This window comes from Ranitomeya imitator, chromosome 5 (assembly GCF_032444005.1).
Source record: "Ranitomeya imitator isolate aRanImi1 chromosome 5, aRanImi1.pri, whole genome shotgun sequence".
NCBI lineage: Eukaryota > Metazoa > Chordata > Amphibia > Anura > Dendrobatidae > Ranitomeya > Ranitomeya imitator.
The window spans coordinates 679,087,566-679,103,339 of NC_091286.1; the positions used below are offsets into that span (position 1 = coordinate 679,087,566).

The 15,774-nt window shown below is 40.9% G+C and overlaps 1 protein-coding gene across 1 annotated transcript in view; it reads right to left on the reverse strand.

Moving 5' to 3' along the window:
* The window catches only part of PKHD1 (PKHD1 ciliary IPT domain containing fibrocystin/polyductin), a 918,515-nt gene that overhangs the window by 288,164 nt on the left and 614,577 nt on the right, over window positions 1-15,774 (reverse strand). Inside the window, exons 49-50 of the mRNA XM_069726855.1 lie at window positions 12,316-12,381; window positions 11,957-12,085 (exon numbers count right to left, since the gene is read on the reverse strand). Of these exons, the coding sequence (XP_069582956.1) occupies window positions 11,957-12,085; window positions 12,316-12,381 (195 nt within the window). The remainder of the gene's footprint in view (window positions 1-11,956; window positions 12,086-12,315; window positions 12,382-15,774) is intronic.

The window sequence follows — 15,774 nt, forward strand, 5'->3', positions numbered from 1 at the left end:
GGTGCATTGGCTGACATTCTTTATTTTCTCGCCCTTATCCCCCTTTTGTCAAGGATCAATAACATCTCCCTTAAGTACATAAGATATCCCGTCTTATTGTTGCCTTCAATGTAATGACTCATTTCCAATGTAGTTCTCAGAGATGAGTAGGGACTTTTAGGGATACTTAGAGTGAGCCACCATTGAGCGGGGGCACCAATTTGTGTTCAAGTAAGGGTGCCAACGTCCGCTGGTAGGCAGGTACATTCAAGGGGTCACTAGGGTGAAATAGGCACTCCCTACTGGGTACCCCATTTGGATTTTTTTAGTTCATTAATACCTCGATAAGACTAGGAGAATCATCAATGCAGATAGACATACCTCTCATTACCATATTGTCAGTAAACATTATGCCACTCATCAATTTTAGATGTGTAAGGAGATGGACATACTGCCCACATTCCCCCTTGAAGACACGCATATTGCTCTACTGTGTATTGTAACATGCATTATTAGTGATAGATTGTATTTTCACAACAGAAGGGAGGAGTTAGGCTTAATGTTTGGGATTAGCCTAAAGTGGGAGGGGGTAAAGTGAAGGAACAGAGACAGTTTCCTGTCAGGAAGACAAATAGGGCCCAGCATTCAACAGAAGCAGACCTAAGGTCTAACTAGTCAGCAGAGCCACATGACATGGTTGCCCATCATTTGAGTGGAGACTGAGACAATGGATAGCAAGATATGGAGTAGAGAAAGGAAAAGTGACAGAATTACAGAGTGGTGCACCGGAGAAGGGTCCTGGAACAGAATACCTAGCAGTATGGCCCTGAGTTCAGAATAGAACAGAGAGCGTGAGATGGAGACAGTGTCCTGGGCCGTAGTTCTAAGGCATCAGGAAGCACAGAAGTAATGGCCATAGTGGCAGGTAACGGAGGACGCAAAATTAGGAGTTAAAGACAGGACCTTCACTTGCTGGTCTGTATTATTGTGCTGGGTTGTGGTCAAGGCAGATGAACTTAGGGGCAGAAGCAAGTAAGCATGGAAGAGGTAGAGACACCATGTGTGAAGAAAATGTTTGTGAAGATGTGCACCCGCTATCTATTGTACAGTACATAATCCCAACAAAGTTGATGTTGAGTAAAACACTGTTTGTTTTTGATTAGTGGTCTCCCTCATTGAACTTCACACATCTGCTCCTGGCCAGCCAAAGCCACTGGCAATATGCAGCTTGAAAGGGTGTAGCGTCCTGGTAGACAATGCCCACACATGCAGCCAGGACCTTCATCTTCATGTAGCTTGCCAGGGCATGAAGATAAGTACCTTGTCCATGGCGAAGAAAGAAAGAAAAAGAATGAACAGATGAAATAAACAATAGAACAAAACAATGAATCAGATCAGTCCAGGTCCAGGTTTTGAACATCCTTTTTCAACTTTTGACTCAGTGGGACCATCTTGCACTTGCACTTACACTTTATACTGTCTATTCATGAATAGCCTGAGACAGAAGCTATTCATTGTCCTTATCGCTGAATATTTTAAGCTCTATATTATCCCATATGTAGTCTGCATAGTGTCCTATCCTGGTGTTCTATAGTTCCATTTTTGTAGATACCTTGTTCTTTATACACTTTATTTAACATGTTTTAATAACATGATTAAATATTTTTGAGACACTTAATGGTGCCCCTTCTTTTTCACTTGTTGGTATTGTATTAGATAAATAGATAGTGATAAAAAGATATATAATAGATAAGTAGATAATAGATAGATACATAAATAAATAGACAGACACAGTAGCTTGTAAAAATATTAACCCCCCCCCCTCCCCTCCCCTTTGGCATTTTTTGTATTTTGCTACATCGCAACCTGGAATTTCACAGCTTTTTTGAAGGTTTACATCAGTTCATGTAAAGAACATGCCTACAGCTGTGAACATGTGTTTTTCTTTTTATGGCAAAGCAAACAACAAATGGGAAAAATAACTGAAAACTTGAGTGTGCAAAACTATTTACCCCCCTAAAGTCTGTACTTTGTAGAGCCTCCTTTTGTGGCAATTCCTGCTGTAAGCAAGCAACTTTGGTTAAGTCTCTATGAGCTTTCCACATCTTGCCATTAGGATTTTTGTCCTTTCCTCAAGGCAAAACTGCTCCAGCTCCTTCAAGTTAGATGGTTTCTGCTGGTGATCAGTAATCTCCAAGTTTGACCACAGATTCTCAATTAGATTAAGGTCTGGGCTTTGACAAGGCCATTCCAAAATATTTACACATTTCCCCTTAAACCACTCGAGTTTTGCTTTAGCGCTTTGTGGCATTGTCTTGTTGGAAGGTTAACCTTTCTCCCAGCCTAAAATCACTGATAGACTGTATTTCGCACCATCCATCTTCCGATTGACTCTGACCATTTTCCCTGTCGTAACTGCCGAATAGAGAAGGGCAAATTCGAACAGTAAAGTATGGCGTCCGTGCCGAACACCTACTGTTCAGGCACTGACACCAAACATGGGCTTCACCAGGAAGTCCGTGTTACTGTTCGGGTTCAGCCCCCTGAAGATCGGATGTTTGTTGCGCTGTTATGGGCATGATAGCGCATAAAACTGCTTCTGATTGGCCGTAAAATCATTACCGCCGGTTAGAGAGCCGCAGTTCCCACACTGTCAAATGACAGCATGAGCCCGCAGCTGTGATTGGACGTAAAAAGTTTACCTCTGGTCACTGGTGTCAGCTGATGGGACAACTGCTGGGAGTATTCATCAGCCAGCGTCTGCGCTATAATAATTAAAAAAACACAGGATGGGTTCCCTTGTATTTTGGATAACCATTCAGGGAAATAAATAATTTAAAAATATGGCTTGAGGTACCAACCATTTTTGACAAATATCCAGGCTAAAGCAGACAGCTGGGGACTGGTAATCTCAGGCTTGTAAGGGACCTTGGTTTTTGGCCCCCCAGCCTGAAAATAGCAGCCTGCAGCCACCCAGAAAAGGCGCCTTCCCTGGCTCTTCCAACTTGCCCTGTAGCGATGGCAACTGGGGTTCATTTTTGTGGGGTTGATGTCACCTTTGTATTGTCAGGTGACACGAAGCCCGCAGATTAGTAATAGATGTCTACAAGACATCTCTCCATTACTAATCCTATAGTTATATGGTAAATAAAGACACAACCAGAATAAAGTCCTTTATTTGAAATAAAACACACTTTTACCTTTTTATTTAAAAATAACAAACACAGTTATACTCACCTAATGCTCATTCCATTGAAACCCTCATCTCCTGTAATAAAAGAAAAATTAGAAAACAACAATATCCCTCACTGGTCTGTCTTTCTTTCCCAAGTCGTAATCCATGTCTGGGGAAAAACAATTTCAAACCTGGATGGTGCCAAGATGCGATGATCCAGGCTGAGAACCACTAATGAATGAGCTGCTGCGAGCGCAGCATCAGTGACTAGTGGTGACATCATCGAAGTTACCGTCGGTCACTGAGGCTGCATTCCAGCCAATGAACTGCAGTGACCTTGGTGAGATCATCGCTAGCACAGTTAGAAAAAATCTCATGGTGCAGAGGCGAGTTCACCACAGTTCAAATTCACTGCAGTGAAATTCCCCCAACATCTTCCTCCATTCATTTGAGGAGTCTCCCACATGTCTTTGACAAACTCAAATTGAGCCTTACAATTTTTGTGTGTAAGTAAAGGCTTCTTTCTGTTCACCTCCATAAAGGCCACCTCTATGGATTGTGATCCTACCACAGATACTCCAGTCTCTGCTTGAGAGCTCTGTAGCTCCTTCAGGGTTACCTTTGGTCTCTATACTGCCTCTCTGATTAATGCCTTTTAGCCCGGGCTGAGAGTTTTGGTGGGTGGCCCTGTCTTGTCAGGTTTGTTGTGGCATCATGTTCTTTCCATTTGATGATAATGGATTTGATGGTGCTCTGGGGGATCATCAGAGATTGGGATATTTTTTTTTTATAACCCAACCCTGGCTTGTACTTCTCAACAACTTTGTCCCTGACTTGTTTGGACATCTCCTTGGTCTTCATGATGGTGTTTGGCTAGTGGAGCCTCTTATTAATGGTGTTGGCCTCTCAGAAAATGTTAAGTGCATGTACTGACAGACATGGGATGCTTAGATTGCACACAGGGGGACGTCCTGTCACTAAGCATGGGACTTATGAAAGTGATTGCTTGCATCAGACATGTTAAGGGGCTTCAAAGAAAAAAGGGTTGAATACATATGCACATGACAATTTTGAGTTATTTGATCCCATAAATTTAATTTATACCTATATTTTTCTCACTTCACTAACTTAGAATATTTAGTGCTGATGCATCACACACAAATCAGATTGAAAAAATATTTAAATATAGGTTGTACTGCAGCAAGATAGGTTAAAATCCAAGGGGCTGAATAATTTTGCAAGCCAGTGTAACAGATGGTGTAACACTATTGCCGGCGCTCCTGCATTGTTCCTTACCCGTCCATACTCACCGCCTCGGCAGTGTGGTGTGTTTCCCGTCTTCTGGTAATGTGCGCAGCGCAGTGCACGGCTGCACGCCTAGTGTGTGCATGCTTCCCTGCTCTTTACGGGGCAGAGAGCATACAAAGCAAAATGCCCCCAGCCAATACTTGGGTGGCAGAATGTTAGTGGTTGCGTTCCTGCCTCTGCACAGGGGAAATCTCGGGCCATCTCCGCTGCGGTCTCCCATTCTTCTTCTGCCGCAGTGGAGTCTGCTCAGCGGAGATGTCTGTCCCAGCGTCTTGCTCAGTCTCACTCTGTGCAAAGGGTTACTGCTGCCTTTCCAGCTTCTGCCGTTGAAGTCAGTGCTGGGCAGCAGCGAGCAGAAGCTTTTGGGACTAAGTCTTGCTTTTCCCCTTCTGAGCATGCCCAAGGCAAGATCTCTCGTTGGAGATACTCAGATACTGCAGCAATTCCCATTTGTCCTCAAGGAAGGTCCTGAAGGTGCTCAACTTCTGTGGCAGCCTCCCATTGGTCCTTCTGGGAAGGTCCTGTACATGCTGTCGTAGCTGTTTTCGTTCTGACCAATGTCAGCTGACAGATCACCAGTGAGACCAAATTGTGGAGTTACGCCCGTCATTTTACAAGCGCGCTTGGAGACAAAAAGACACCTCACACATATCCTGTGAGCAAGTCACTTTTATCTGATGTAATGCAGCAAGAGGCAATATTTTATACCATTTACAACAAATGCATTTCAATGTAAGTCATGTAGCCCCCACCATCACCCAGGGTCATACTTTATTTACCATAACCCAGAACATGTTGTGACTGACTATTAAGAACATACATTGATAAGAAGTATGGTCTCCTTGAAAGGAGACCATCAGACTACTGTGTCAACAGATTCTAGTAATTCTAACAATTAAAGGCAAAAGGCACTTAAAGGCAAACTATTAACCCTTCCATATCAATGCTGCAGCTATAAATGGTTCGCATGACCGAACGGCCATGCGCTAGTGTAGTGTACACTTGTAAATGTGTGTGTTGATGTGTGAAAGTCGTTCATTAATTATCCCCTCCCTATTGTATGACTGCTCGCGTAAGGTGGATGATTGCTATCTAGCGCCCGACTTAGCCATCAGCACGTAACACACAAAACAGTGTCAGATTGCTGTGACTGCAAGTGCGGCACCGTGCGCTTTCTCAGCGCTTTCCATACCCAAGCCTAGGTGGTTAGTGGCATCCGCCAGAGCGGCACCGCACGCACTCCCGTGCATTTAAATTATTATTTTGGTTACGCTGACACCCCAGTTGCGGTGTCAAGTGCAAGAGGTCTAGTTGTACTCTAATCCCGAGTCGAGGGGTAGAGTTCTGTGACTCCTTGCTTGCGCTCTTTGCGTGGTACCGCGGCCCTGTGACGCAACAGGGTTCGCTTTCTTCATACTGGGTGAAGTTAACCCGTGTGTGAATTCATATTGTACCGCCATATAGTCCGTCATTACTTACCAGCAGGTTCCATCTCTGCTCGGTGGACCCCGGGCTGCAAACGCACCTTACTCTATCTTTCTAATTATTTTGTGCGTTCTGCTAGCCCTAACACAGTTAGTAACAGAGCTCATGTCCAAGATGTCTCACAGCCAATATCTAGGAGGCATCTTGTATATAAGGCACCCTCCCCTATAGGTAGGTGGCAAGCCACACAGTGAATCCTTAGTGACTGAGGTGGTCTCCTAGTGAGTTGTGAGGTCCCCTGGTCCTGGTGTGGCCAGTCCTAAACCAGAAGTCCATGGTCCTGGTGTGGCCAGTCCTGAACTCAAAGTCCCTCATCCTAGAACTGCCAGTGCCTGAACCTCTCCGAATCAGCCCTGTCTGCAACTCTGAGTCAGTAAAGATTCTACAGAGGATCTGGAGCTTAGTAGTCTGAATGGAGCCCTAGTCCTATCTGTATCTGCATACCTGATCCCAGGGGTCAGCAGCTGCAGTACTAGGGACTGTCTAGGAGAGGTGCCTGGCTGCTACCTGCAACCAAGCCTGACTCCACCATCAGGAGCCCCAGTGTTCACCTCGTAGCCGCTTAGCTATGCCACTCCTAGGTAAGACCAGCCCTGTGTCACAGTGGGTCCGCGAAGCATGTGTGCCTCCTGCGATAGATAGATAGATAGATAGATAATAGATGGTAGATAATGAATAGATAGATAATTATAATATAGATAGATATATAGATAGATAATAGATATATGATAGATAATGAATAGATAGATAGATAGATAGATAGATAGATAGATAGATAGATAATAGATAGATAGATAGATAGATAGATAGATAGATAGATAGATAGTAGATGATAGATAGATAGATAGATAGATAGATAGATAGATAGATAGATAGATAGATAATATATACTAGATAGATAGATAGATAGATAGATAATAGATAGATAATAGACAATATATGATAGATAGATAATAGATAGATAGATAGATAATAGATAGATAGATAGATTGATTGATAGATAATAAATAGATAGATAATAGATACATAGATAGATAGATAGATAATAGATAGATAGATAATAGATAGATAGATAGATAGATAATAGATAGATAATAGATAGATGATAGATAGATAATAGATAGATTGATAGATAGATAATAGATAGATAATAGATAGATGATAGATAATAGATAGATAATAGATAGATAATAGATAATAGATAGATAATAGATAGATGATAGATAGATAATAGATACATAGATAGATAGATAATAGATAGATAGATAATAGATAGATAATAGATAGATAGATAGATAATAGATAGATAATAGATAGATGATAGATAGATAATAGATAGATTGATAGATAGATAATAGATAGATAATAGATAATAGATAGATAATAGATAGATAATAGATAGATAATAGATAATAGATAGATAATAGATAGATGATAGATAGATAATAGATAGATTGATAGATAGATGATAGATAGGTAGGTAGATAGATAGATAGATAGATAGATAGATAAATTGATAGATTGATAGATTGATAGATAGATAGATAGATAGATAAATTGATAGATTGATAGATAGATAGATAGGTCGATCTGCTGATCTAGCATGGAGATTATTATCTTGCTCCCCAGATTAGCAGTTTCTGTGCTACTGAGCGTCAGATTTTTACACTTTCTCTGTATTGATGATTCTTCATTTCCTCTTCCTGCCATTTTCGGAATCCGTCACTTATTTACCTATGAAGTGACGTCTCTCGGATCGCGGAGGAAGTTTCCGATTTGTTTACGTTACAGAGTAAAAGAAAATCACAAAACTATAAACAAAGTAAAACATGAAGAATCCCATCTTCCCTCCCCCCGGAGACTTTTCTTAGCAGGCCGTGCGCCGCAGCGCGGCCGTAGCACCGCGATCCGCAGGTACATGACGCATGCTAAGTGGACGAGTTTGAGAAGTCGCTAATGACTGCGACACTGACACGCGCTGCCTTTGATCAGCCCCATTTCTATATAAAACATCATAGCATGCCATTCAATGGAAATCAGGTCTAACAGAGGAGCCATTATGTAAGACGCAGCACTTTGGCATTCATCTCTTCAAACACAGAAAGTTCAAAGAAAAACGCAAAATGAATAACAGAGTGAATTCCAACACACACACAAAAAAAAAAAGAAAAAATGGAAGCTGCAGCGCCCGAGGCGGCGTGATATCATATCTATACCCTTCAAAACAACATTCCTTTCGCTTAGAATTAGAACATATTTTCATTGCAGCCGAAACGTCTGGTGTCAGAAATAATGTGTCATATTGAAAATCTGGAAATACATCCCTGCAATTTGGGGGCTTCGGTAATAATATTTTTCATTATCTGTGTAGGGAACAAGACAGAAGAAGATTTCCAATTCTGACAGCAGTGTCAAAAAAAAAAGTAAAAAAAAAAAAAAATTGGGGCAAAAATATGTAAAAAAAAAATTCAGCAATAAATTTGATACAAATTGTCCGGATTCATTATTGCCTTTTTTTGTCTAGTTGTTGCTTTTCACACGTTTTTTCATTGTGCACCTTATTATTAAATTTGTGGCCTTATTAATGATTATTTTATACACGTTCGCCTGTTTTTCTTTTTTTTTTTTTGTTTATTTATGAACATTATCGCTGAAGATATTTGCGATTTTCTACTGATTCATCAAAGTAAATGAAAATCAGAGAATTTTTCGGAAAATATTATCCATTTCCCCACTGGAGTCATTTTACATAGGTCTAAAAATTATCCCAAAATTTTTTACAATCCTTTAAAGGAATAAGCACATTTATTTGGCTAAAGCATCATAAAAATGGTTAAATAAAGACCGTTTTTTAATTTGAGCAAAGCTCATAAACCGTGTCATTTCGCTGAATTTGGTGCAGAAAATGTGAATGAAGACCCCAAGACAAAAAAAAAGAAAAGTAACTTAACCCTTCCCCCTCCAAATGAGGAATTGGACCCCCAGGCAAAAGCATTCTGAGCATCAAAGTGGGTCTGTGTAATATGCAGTAATATGGGGATGAAAAATGCATCACAACATAAATAGATGGGTTTACCATTCAGGGGTTTAGGAAAGCTGGGTGATATTACTGTATGGTGGTATTTTCTCAGCATTGTATATTAGCGATATTTGAGCATTGTATTATGGTATTATTTGAATACTGTATGTTAGTATTATTTGATCTCAGTATGGTGGAATTATTTGGGCACTGTGTAGCGCTGTTATGCCAGTTATTCATATTACTAATTGAGCACTGTATGGGGGTAATAATTAAGCGCTGTATGTTTATATTATTTGTGAATTTTATAGCAATATTTGATTACTAATAGCAATCAAATTATGCTATAAAATTCACAAATAAAAAAAGCATACAGTGCTCAATTATTGCCCCTATACAGTGCTCAAATAATACCACCATATAGTAACCAATAATAATACCACTATATGGTAATAAAATGATATCATCATGTAGTAATCAAATAATACCACCATATAGTAACCAATAATAATGCCACTATATAGTAATCAAATGATATCACCATATAGTAACCAATAATAATACCACCATATGGTAACCAATAATAATACCACTATATAGTAATCAAATGATATCATCATATAGTAATCAAATAATACCACCATATAGTAACCAATAATAATACCACCATATGGTAACCAATAATAATACCACTATATAGCAATCAAATGATATCACCATATAGTAATCAAATAATACCACCATATAGTAAATTATTATCACCCTTCAGTGTCAAAATAATACCTCGATATGGTGCTCAACTAACAATAACATACAGTGCTCAAATAATACCGCCATATAGTAATCAAATAATAATCACCATATGGTAATCAAATTACCGTGGATCACCATTTACTATAGTATTATTTGATTTCTATATGGTGGTATTATATAATTACTATATGGTGGTGTCATTTGAGCACTGTATTTTATTGTTAGCTGAACACCATATCAATGTATTATTTTGACAATTCACTGCATGTTATTATTTGAGCATTTTCTGTCAATATTATTTCAGTTTCTTGGCAAGTTGTCACATGGAATAGCCTTCATTTCTAAGAACAAGAATAGACTGTCGAGTTTCACATGAAAGTTGTTTTCTGCCCATTTTGGGAGTTTAATGGAATGCTCCAGATTCTCAACTAGCTCAAAGGAAGGTCAGGTTTATAGGTTCTCTAATCAGCCAAACTGTTTTAAGCTGTGCTAACATACTTGCTCAAGGGTTTTCAAGGGTATTCTAACCATCCATTAGCCTTCTTACACAGTTAGTAAACACAGAGTACCATAAGAACACTGGAGTGATGATTGTTGGAAATGGGCCTCTATACACCTATGCATTACATTACAAACCAGACGTTTGCAGCTAGAATAGTCATTTACCACATTAACAGTGTATAGAGTGTATTTCTGAATCATTTAATGTTAGCTTCATTGGAAAAAACTGTGCTTTTCTTTCAAAAATAAGGAAATTTCTAAGTGACCCTAAACTTTTGAATGGTAGTGTATGTTAACATTACTTGAGAAATGTATGTCAGCATTATTTCAGCACTGTTTATTAGTGATGAGCGAGTGTACTCGTTGCTCGGGTTTTCCCGAGCATGCTTGGGTGGTCTCCGAGTATTTGTTAGTGTTCGGAGATTAAGTTTTCATCGCCTCAGCTGAATGATTTACAGCTATTAGCCAGCCTGAGTACATGCGGGGGTTGCCTTGTTGCTAGGGAATCCCCACATGTAATCAAGCTGGCTAATAGCTGTAAATCATTAATCTGCTGCTTCATCTCCGAACACTCCGAACAAATACTCAGAGACCACCCAAGCAACGAGTATATTCGCTCATAACTACTGTTTAGTGTTATTATTTCAAAACTCTATGTTAGTATTATTTGACCACAATCTGGGAGCTTTAGTTGAGCACTGTAAGATGCTATTATTTGAGCACTGTATAGTGGTATTATATGAGCATAGTGGAATTTAGGAACTACTTGCTATGGCACAGATAACTGGGCAGTGTACAGTATGGATGCTTGTACGTTGTATGGTGCAGAAGCACCTACAAGATAATGTAAGGCTATCCTTGGTCATAAATAAACGTTAAAGGATTATCCTCATGTTATTAAATTGCTTTAGTTAGTTTGACAGAATGCAAATAAGCAAGTTTGCAATTGTTTTGCTTTTTTATCTGATTTCCTTTTTTATCTGATTTCCTTCTTCTGCAATGAGACCTTTTATCTTACATAGTGTACAGCTTGTTTCCTAGAAGCTTAGCCACCAGACTCTGGCTGAGTGTGAGCAGAAGTGACATTCCAGTTCAGTTAACTCCTAACATCCCAGTCAACTCACTCAGTTACTTGAGCATAACAATTTTGCATTAATAATATGCCAATATCTACTATTGGTACCTGCAGGGCAACATAGGAAATACCTAATTTCCTTGCTAAGAATTTCTTCTATTTTGCCTGAATTATTCCATTGAGTATTGAGGCAATATTCCAAAACAGGAAAATATTAGAACATTGCTAAACATACGATTCCCTAATTTATAGCTGTTCCAAAGTTCAGGGTTTAGATCCCACAAATTGTTTCCAAGGGCAGAGTAAAAATGTCAGACTGCCAGTGTCTCAATGGTGTTTCCCATTTTATGGGATTATCCAAAGGAGCTTATCAGATAAAATATTTTATTTTTTTAACTTTAATTCCTCCAGAGCCGGGAGGGATTTGCGGTGATTTGCCAACTACTTTACAGATATGATTCATATCCCTCAAATTTATTGCTCATTTCCAAGTGTCCCACATGTGTGAGAGATAACGCAATACAGATGAATCGCAGCAGAGACTGGGTGGTTGTAAATTCACAGCCGGAAGACTCCAAGTCATAACATACAGACGGCAGTGGAACTATTGCACAGGGCATTGGTTCTTGTAGAGATTTTGCTTTCCATGTTGTGTACTTACTGGGTAGAATGATAACATCATCTCCTGCCTGTGGCAAAGTAGAGCTGTGTCCTCCCCAGCCCTCACTTACTCCTGCCCAAGACTCCGGAGAAGACCACCTGAGAATAGGATGTGGGGGAGGACTTGGTGCTGTGGGACAAGAAATAATAAAAACAACACTTTATATATTTATGAGAATTGATGGGGAGCTCCAAATCTCCTTGCAAAGAAGCCATTGATGACATTCTTCCTGCCAGCAGCCACCACTAGAGGGAGCTTACTGTAGGTAGCAGATACATTGTATCACTAATAGCACAGTATGCTCATTGGCTCCCTCTAGTGGTGGCTGCAAGCAGACTGATATTTTTCATAGTACTCACCAAGCGTTGGCTGGATCATTGTCTCTTCTGCTACGAGCTTCACTCTTACTTGTCCTTCCCCTTTAACTGCAACAGGTAATAAATAAAAGAGTCACTAATTCTTATGCTTATATGGATGCTGTTCTCATACATAGTGGTTGGGTATCTCAGTTAGTTGGTAGGTGAGAAGATAACTCTCTCTTAGTTCCCCTCAGTGTTGGTTGGGGATGATTCCAGGTTCTTCCTTTTGTCTAACAGAACATGTGACGCCTACATATAATTTCATTATAATCTGTGATATTACTGGACTCAGAGGGCAAATCATCTGCAAAGTCTACCAGAGGCCAACTTTGTGTAATGGTCAACTGAAGGATTTTCTCAAATTTTTCAGGCCACCTAAAATTACTCACTTTTATTATAACACTGGCCCTGACGTGATGTCGTCAGCCATCTTCTCCTTAACACCAATTTCACCTTCTTTTTTCTCTTCCATATTATTTCCTTCCATTACTATCTTTTTCTTTCTCTTTCTTCCATTACTATCTTTTTCTTTCTCTTTCTTCCACTTCCTTTCTGATATTTTCCCTTTTTATTTTCTTTCCATTAAAGTGAACCTGTCACTAGAAAAATAACTTTTATTATGCTCACCTGCGGGGTGGTCTGGTCCAATGGGTGTCACTGGTATTTGTCCGGTGCCTCCCTCCTTCTTGTGATGCCGCCCTCTTGCTTGCTTCATGTGGATGACGCGTCTCCTCGGCACTGTTGTCCTGTGCAGGCACACTTCTCTGCCCTGTTGAGGGCAGTGCAAAGTACTGCAGTGCGCAGGGGCGGGGAAAGGTCAGAGAGGCCCAGCGCATGCGCACTGCAGTACTTTGTTCTGCCCTCAACAGGGCAGAGAAGTACACCTGCGCAGGAGTGCTGTGCCGAGGAGACTGTGGATGAAGAAGGGACATGTCATCCACAAGAAGCAAGCAGGATGACGGGGATCGTAAGAAGATGGGAGGTGCTGGACCAAGACCAGCAACGCCCATTGGACCGGACTGCCCTGCAGGTGAGAATAATAAAGGTTATTTTTCTTCTCTTACAGGTTGAGTTGCAGGCAGATGTACAGCATTATAGAATGCTGTATATCAGCCCTGAAAGGTGGTGCCATATCTCTTATCGGCCAAACCTGGTGACAGGCTCCCTTTAATGTTCCCCTTTTTCATAGAATCACGAGAAGAGCAGTGTATGGACTCCTATGTTTTCCATAGATCTGCTCACTATTCTTCATGAAGCTCCAAGAAGGCCAGCCATTAATTCAGCAAAGAGTGGCAGTCTTGGCAGCTGGCCACCACCGATCAAAACTTCTGACATGATACTACGGCATTTCAAACGTTTTTGAAAACTACAATGACACTTTAGAGGCTTAGTCAAGTTGTATAGTAGCATGCCTGAGGTTTTGATCAATGGCGGACCAGCTGTTGAAACTCTCACTGGTTACTGAAGTGAAGGGGCAGAAGACTTCTCTTAAGTTATCTGCCCCTTCGGTTATTATTGACCTTGCTCAGATCTTCTCAGAATCATAAGCAAGATCTATATGTTTTCAATAGATCTGTTCACGATTCTGCTTGCAACTTTGAGAAGAGTTATTCTGGCCTTTCAATTCAACAAAGTCTTGGCAACTGGACTACCACCAATCAAAACTTCTGACATGATATTTTAGACATCAAGGTTTTGATCATTGGTGGTCCAGCGCTGAAATTCGACTGATCATAGAGGTGAAGAGGACAGAAGATCTCTCCTTGGAGATGCAGGCAATGTGTTGAAAAGATCTACAGAAAGAATAAAAGTCATGCACATTACCCTGCTCGTGTCGACAAGAAGAGCCAATCATACCCAAAGGGCCACAGATCTCTACGGAACTAATCTGGCTCTTTACTTCAGCTATCAGTGAAGGGAAGTGGTTTCACTGGCTGGACCGCCACCAATCAAGATTTGTAGCCTTTTCCTATGTCATAAGTTTCCTGATACTACAGGTAAGCTCTAAAACACATAAAAGCTCCTTGAAAAAAATGTCGTGTTAAATATCCAGTGACAAAAATCCCTGAGCAATTCCAAAAGACAGCATGAACTCTACATAAAGTGTTTTCATGTTGTTGGTGGTCTGAGATCATCAGACGCCTGTAGGACATATCAGAAGACCATTATGACTACAATAAGCTGCACAATATGTTAGTAAAGTTTGTCCTTTAATCTTTTCATGCACTGTGTTAGGGTTGGCGGAACGCACCGAATATATTTATTAGATGGGATAGGTGCGTTCGCAACCCGGGATCCACCATGCAGGAAAGAACCTGCTGCTAAGTAAGGCGGCGAAGCAAATTAGAACAAACGGACTCTGTTACTTCACAGAGCCCATAGTGAAGAGAACGCTGTGCCCTGTTTAACTCACAGGGGACACAGCTACTGTGTAGAGCCGACAGTGGTCATGCAGTCAAACCAACACGCAACTCCTCTCCGGTGGAGCCGGAATTCTATCGGCTATTAGCCAACCCTGAATGCACACAAAAACTCCTCGCCGGAGGTGCCAGCATTCTAGGGGCTTATTTCAGCCGGGTCCCTGACCACACACACGACCACACTGGCGCTGAGCTCATACATATTTGACACTAGCGCATGGCCGTGCGGTCATGAGAACCTTTTATAGCTGTAGCACCTTCAGGACCTGCCAAGAAGGACCAATGGAAGGCTGCCACAGAACTTGATCAGGTACAGGACCTTCCTGGAGGACCAATGGAAGTTGCTGCAGTACCTGAGCATGTGACCCTTGATCTCCACTGAGAGATCTTACCCTGGGCATGCTCAGTGTGTGCAAAGCAGGACTTAGTCCCAGAAAAGCCTGCTCGCCGCAGATCAGTGCAGGGTACAATAGCAGAGCCTGGAGAGGCAGCAGTAACCCTTTGCACAGTATCCGACTTAGTGAGACCCTGGGACCGACGTCTCCACTGAGCAGGCTCCACTGCGGCCGATGCAGACTGGGAGACCGCAGCAGACATGGTTCGAGATTCCCCCTGTGCAGCGGCGGGAACTCGACTCCTAATATTCAGTGCTATATTTTGTGTGGCACAGACATTTCTGGACTTAATGTAGATTTAGATGAAGGACATTTATCATTGATTTGTGCCCAAAACTTTGCACAATTTGTGCCATTTCTTTGTTATTATGTGCACCAAATTTATCATTGCGTTAGATCACTTAGTACACAATTTGTTTTAAGACCTATGCCAAAAGTTCAAAATTACAAAAAAGGGAGATGGGTAACCTTTTAGGGCAACGTATGGTATATTTTTGACAGGTCATTGTTGTACTGAATCCTTATAATTTCCAATATTTCGCCACCAGCAAGAGCACCTTTGTTTATATTCTCAGCTTGCAAAGCCCTAAATACTTAGTCCTGCTCTCAGCTGACAAGTGGAAATAAAGGTATGAAATGTAGAC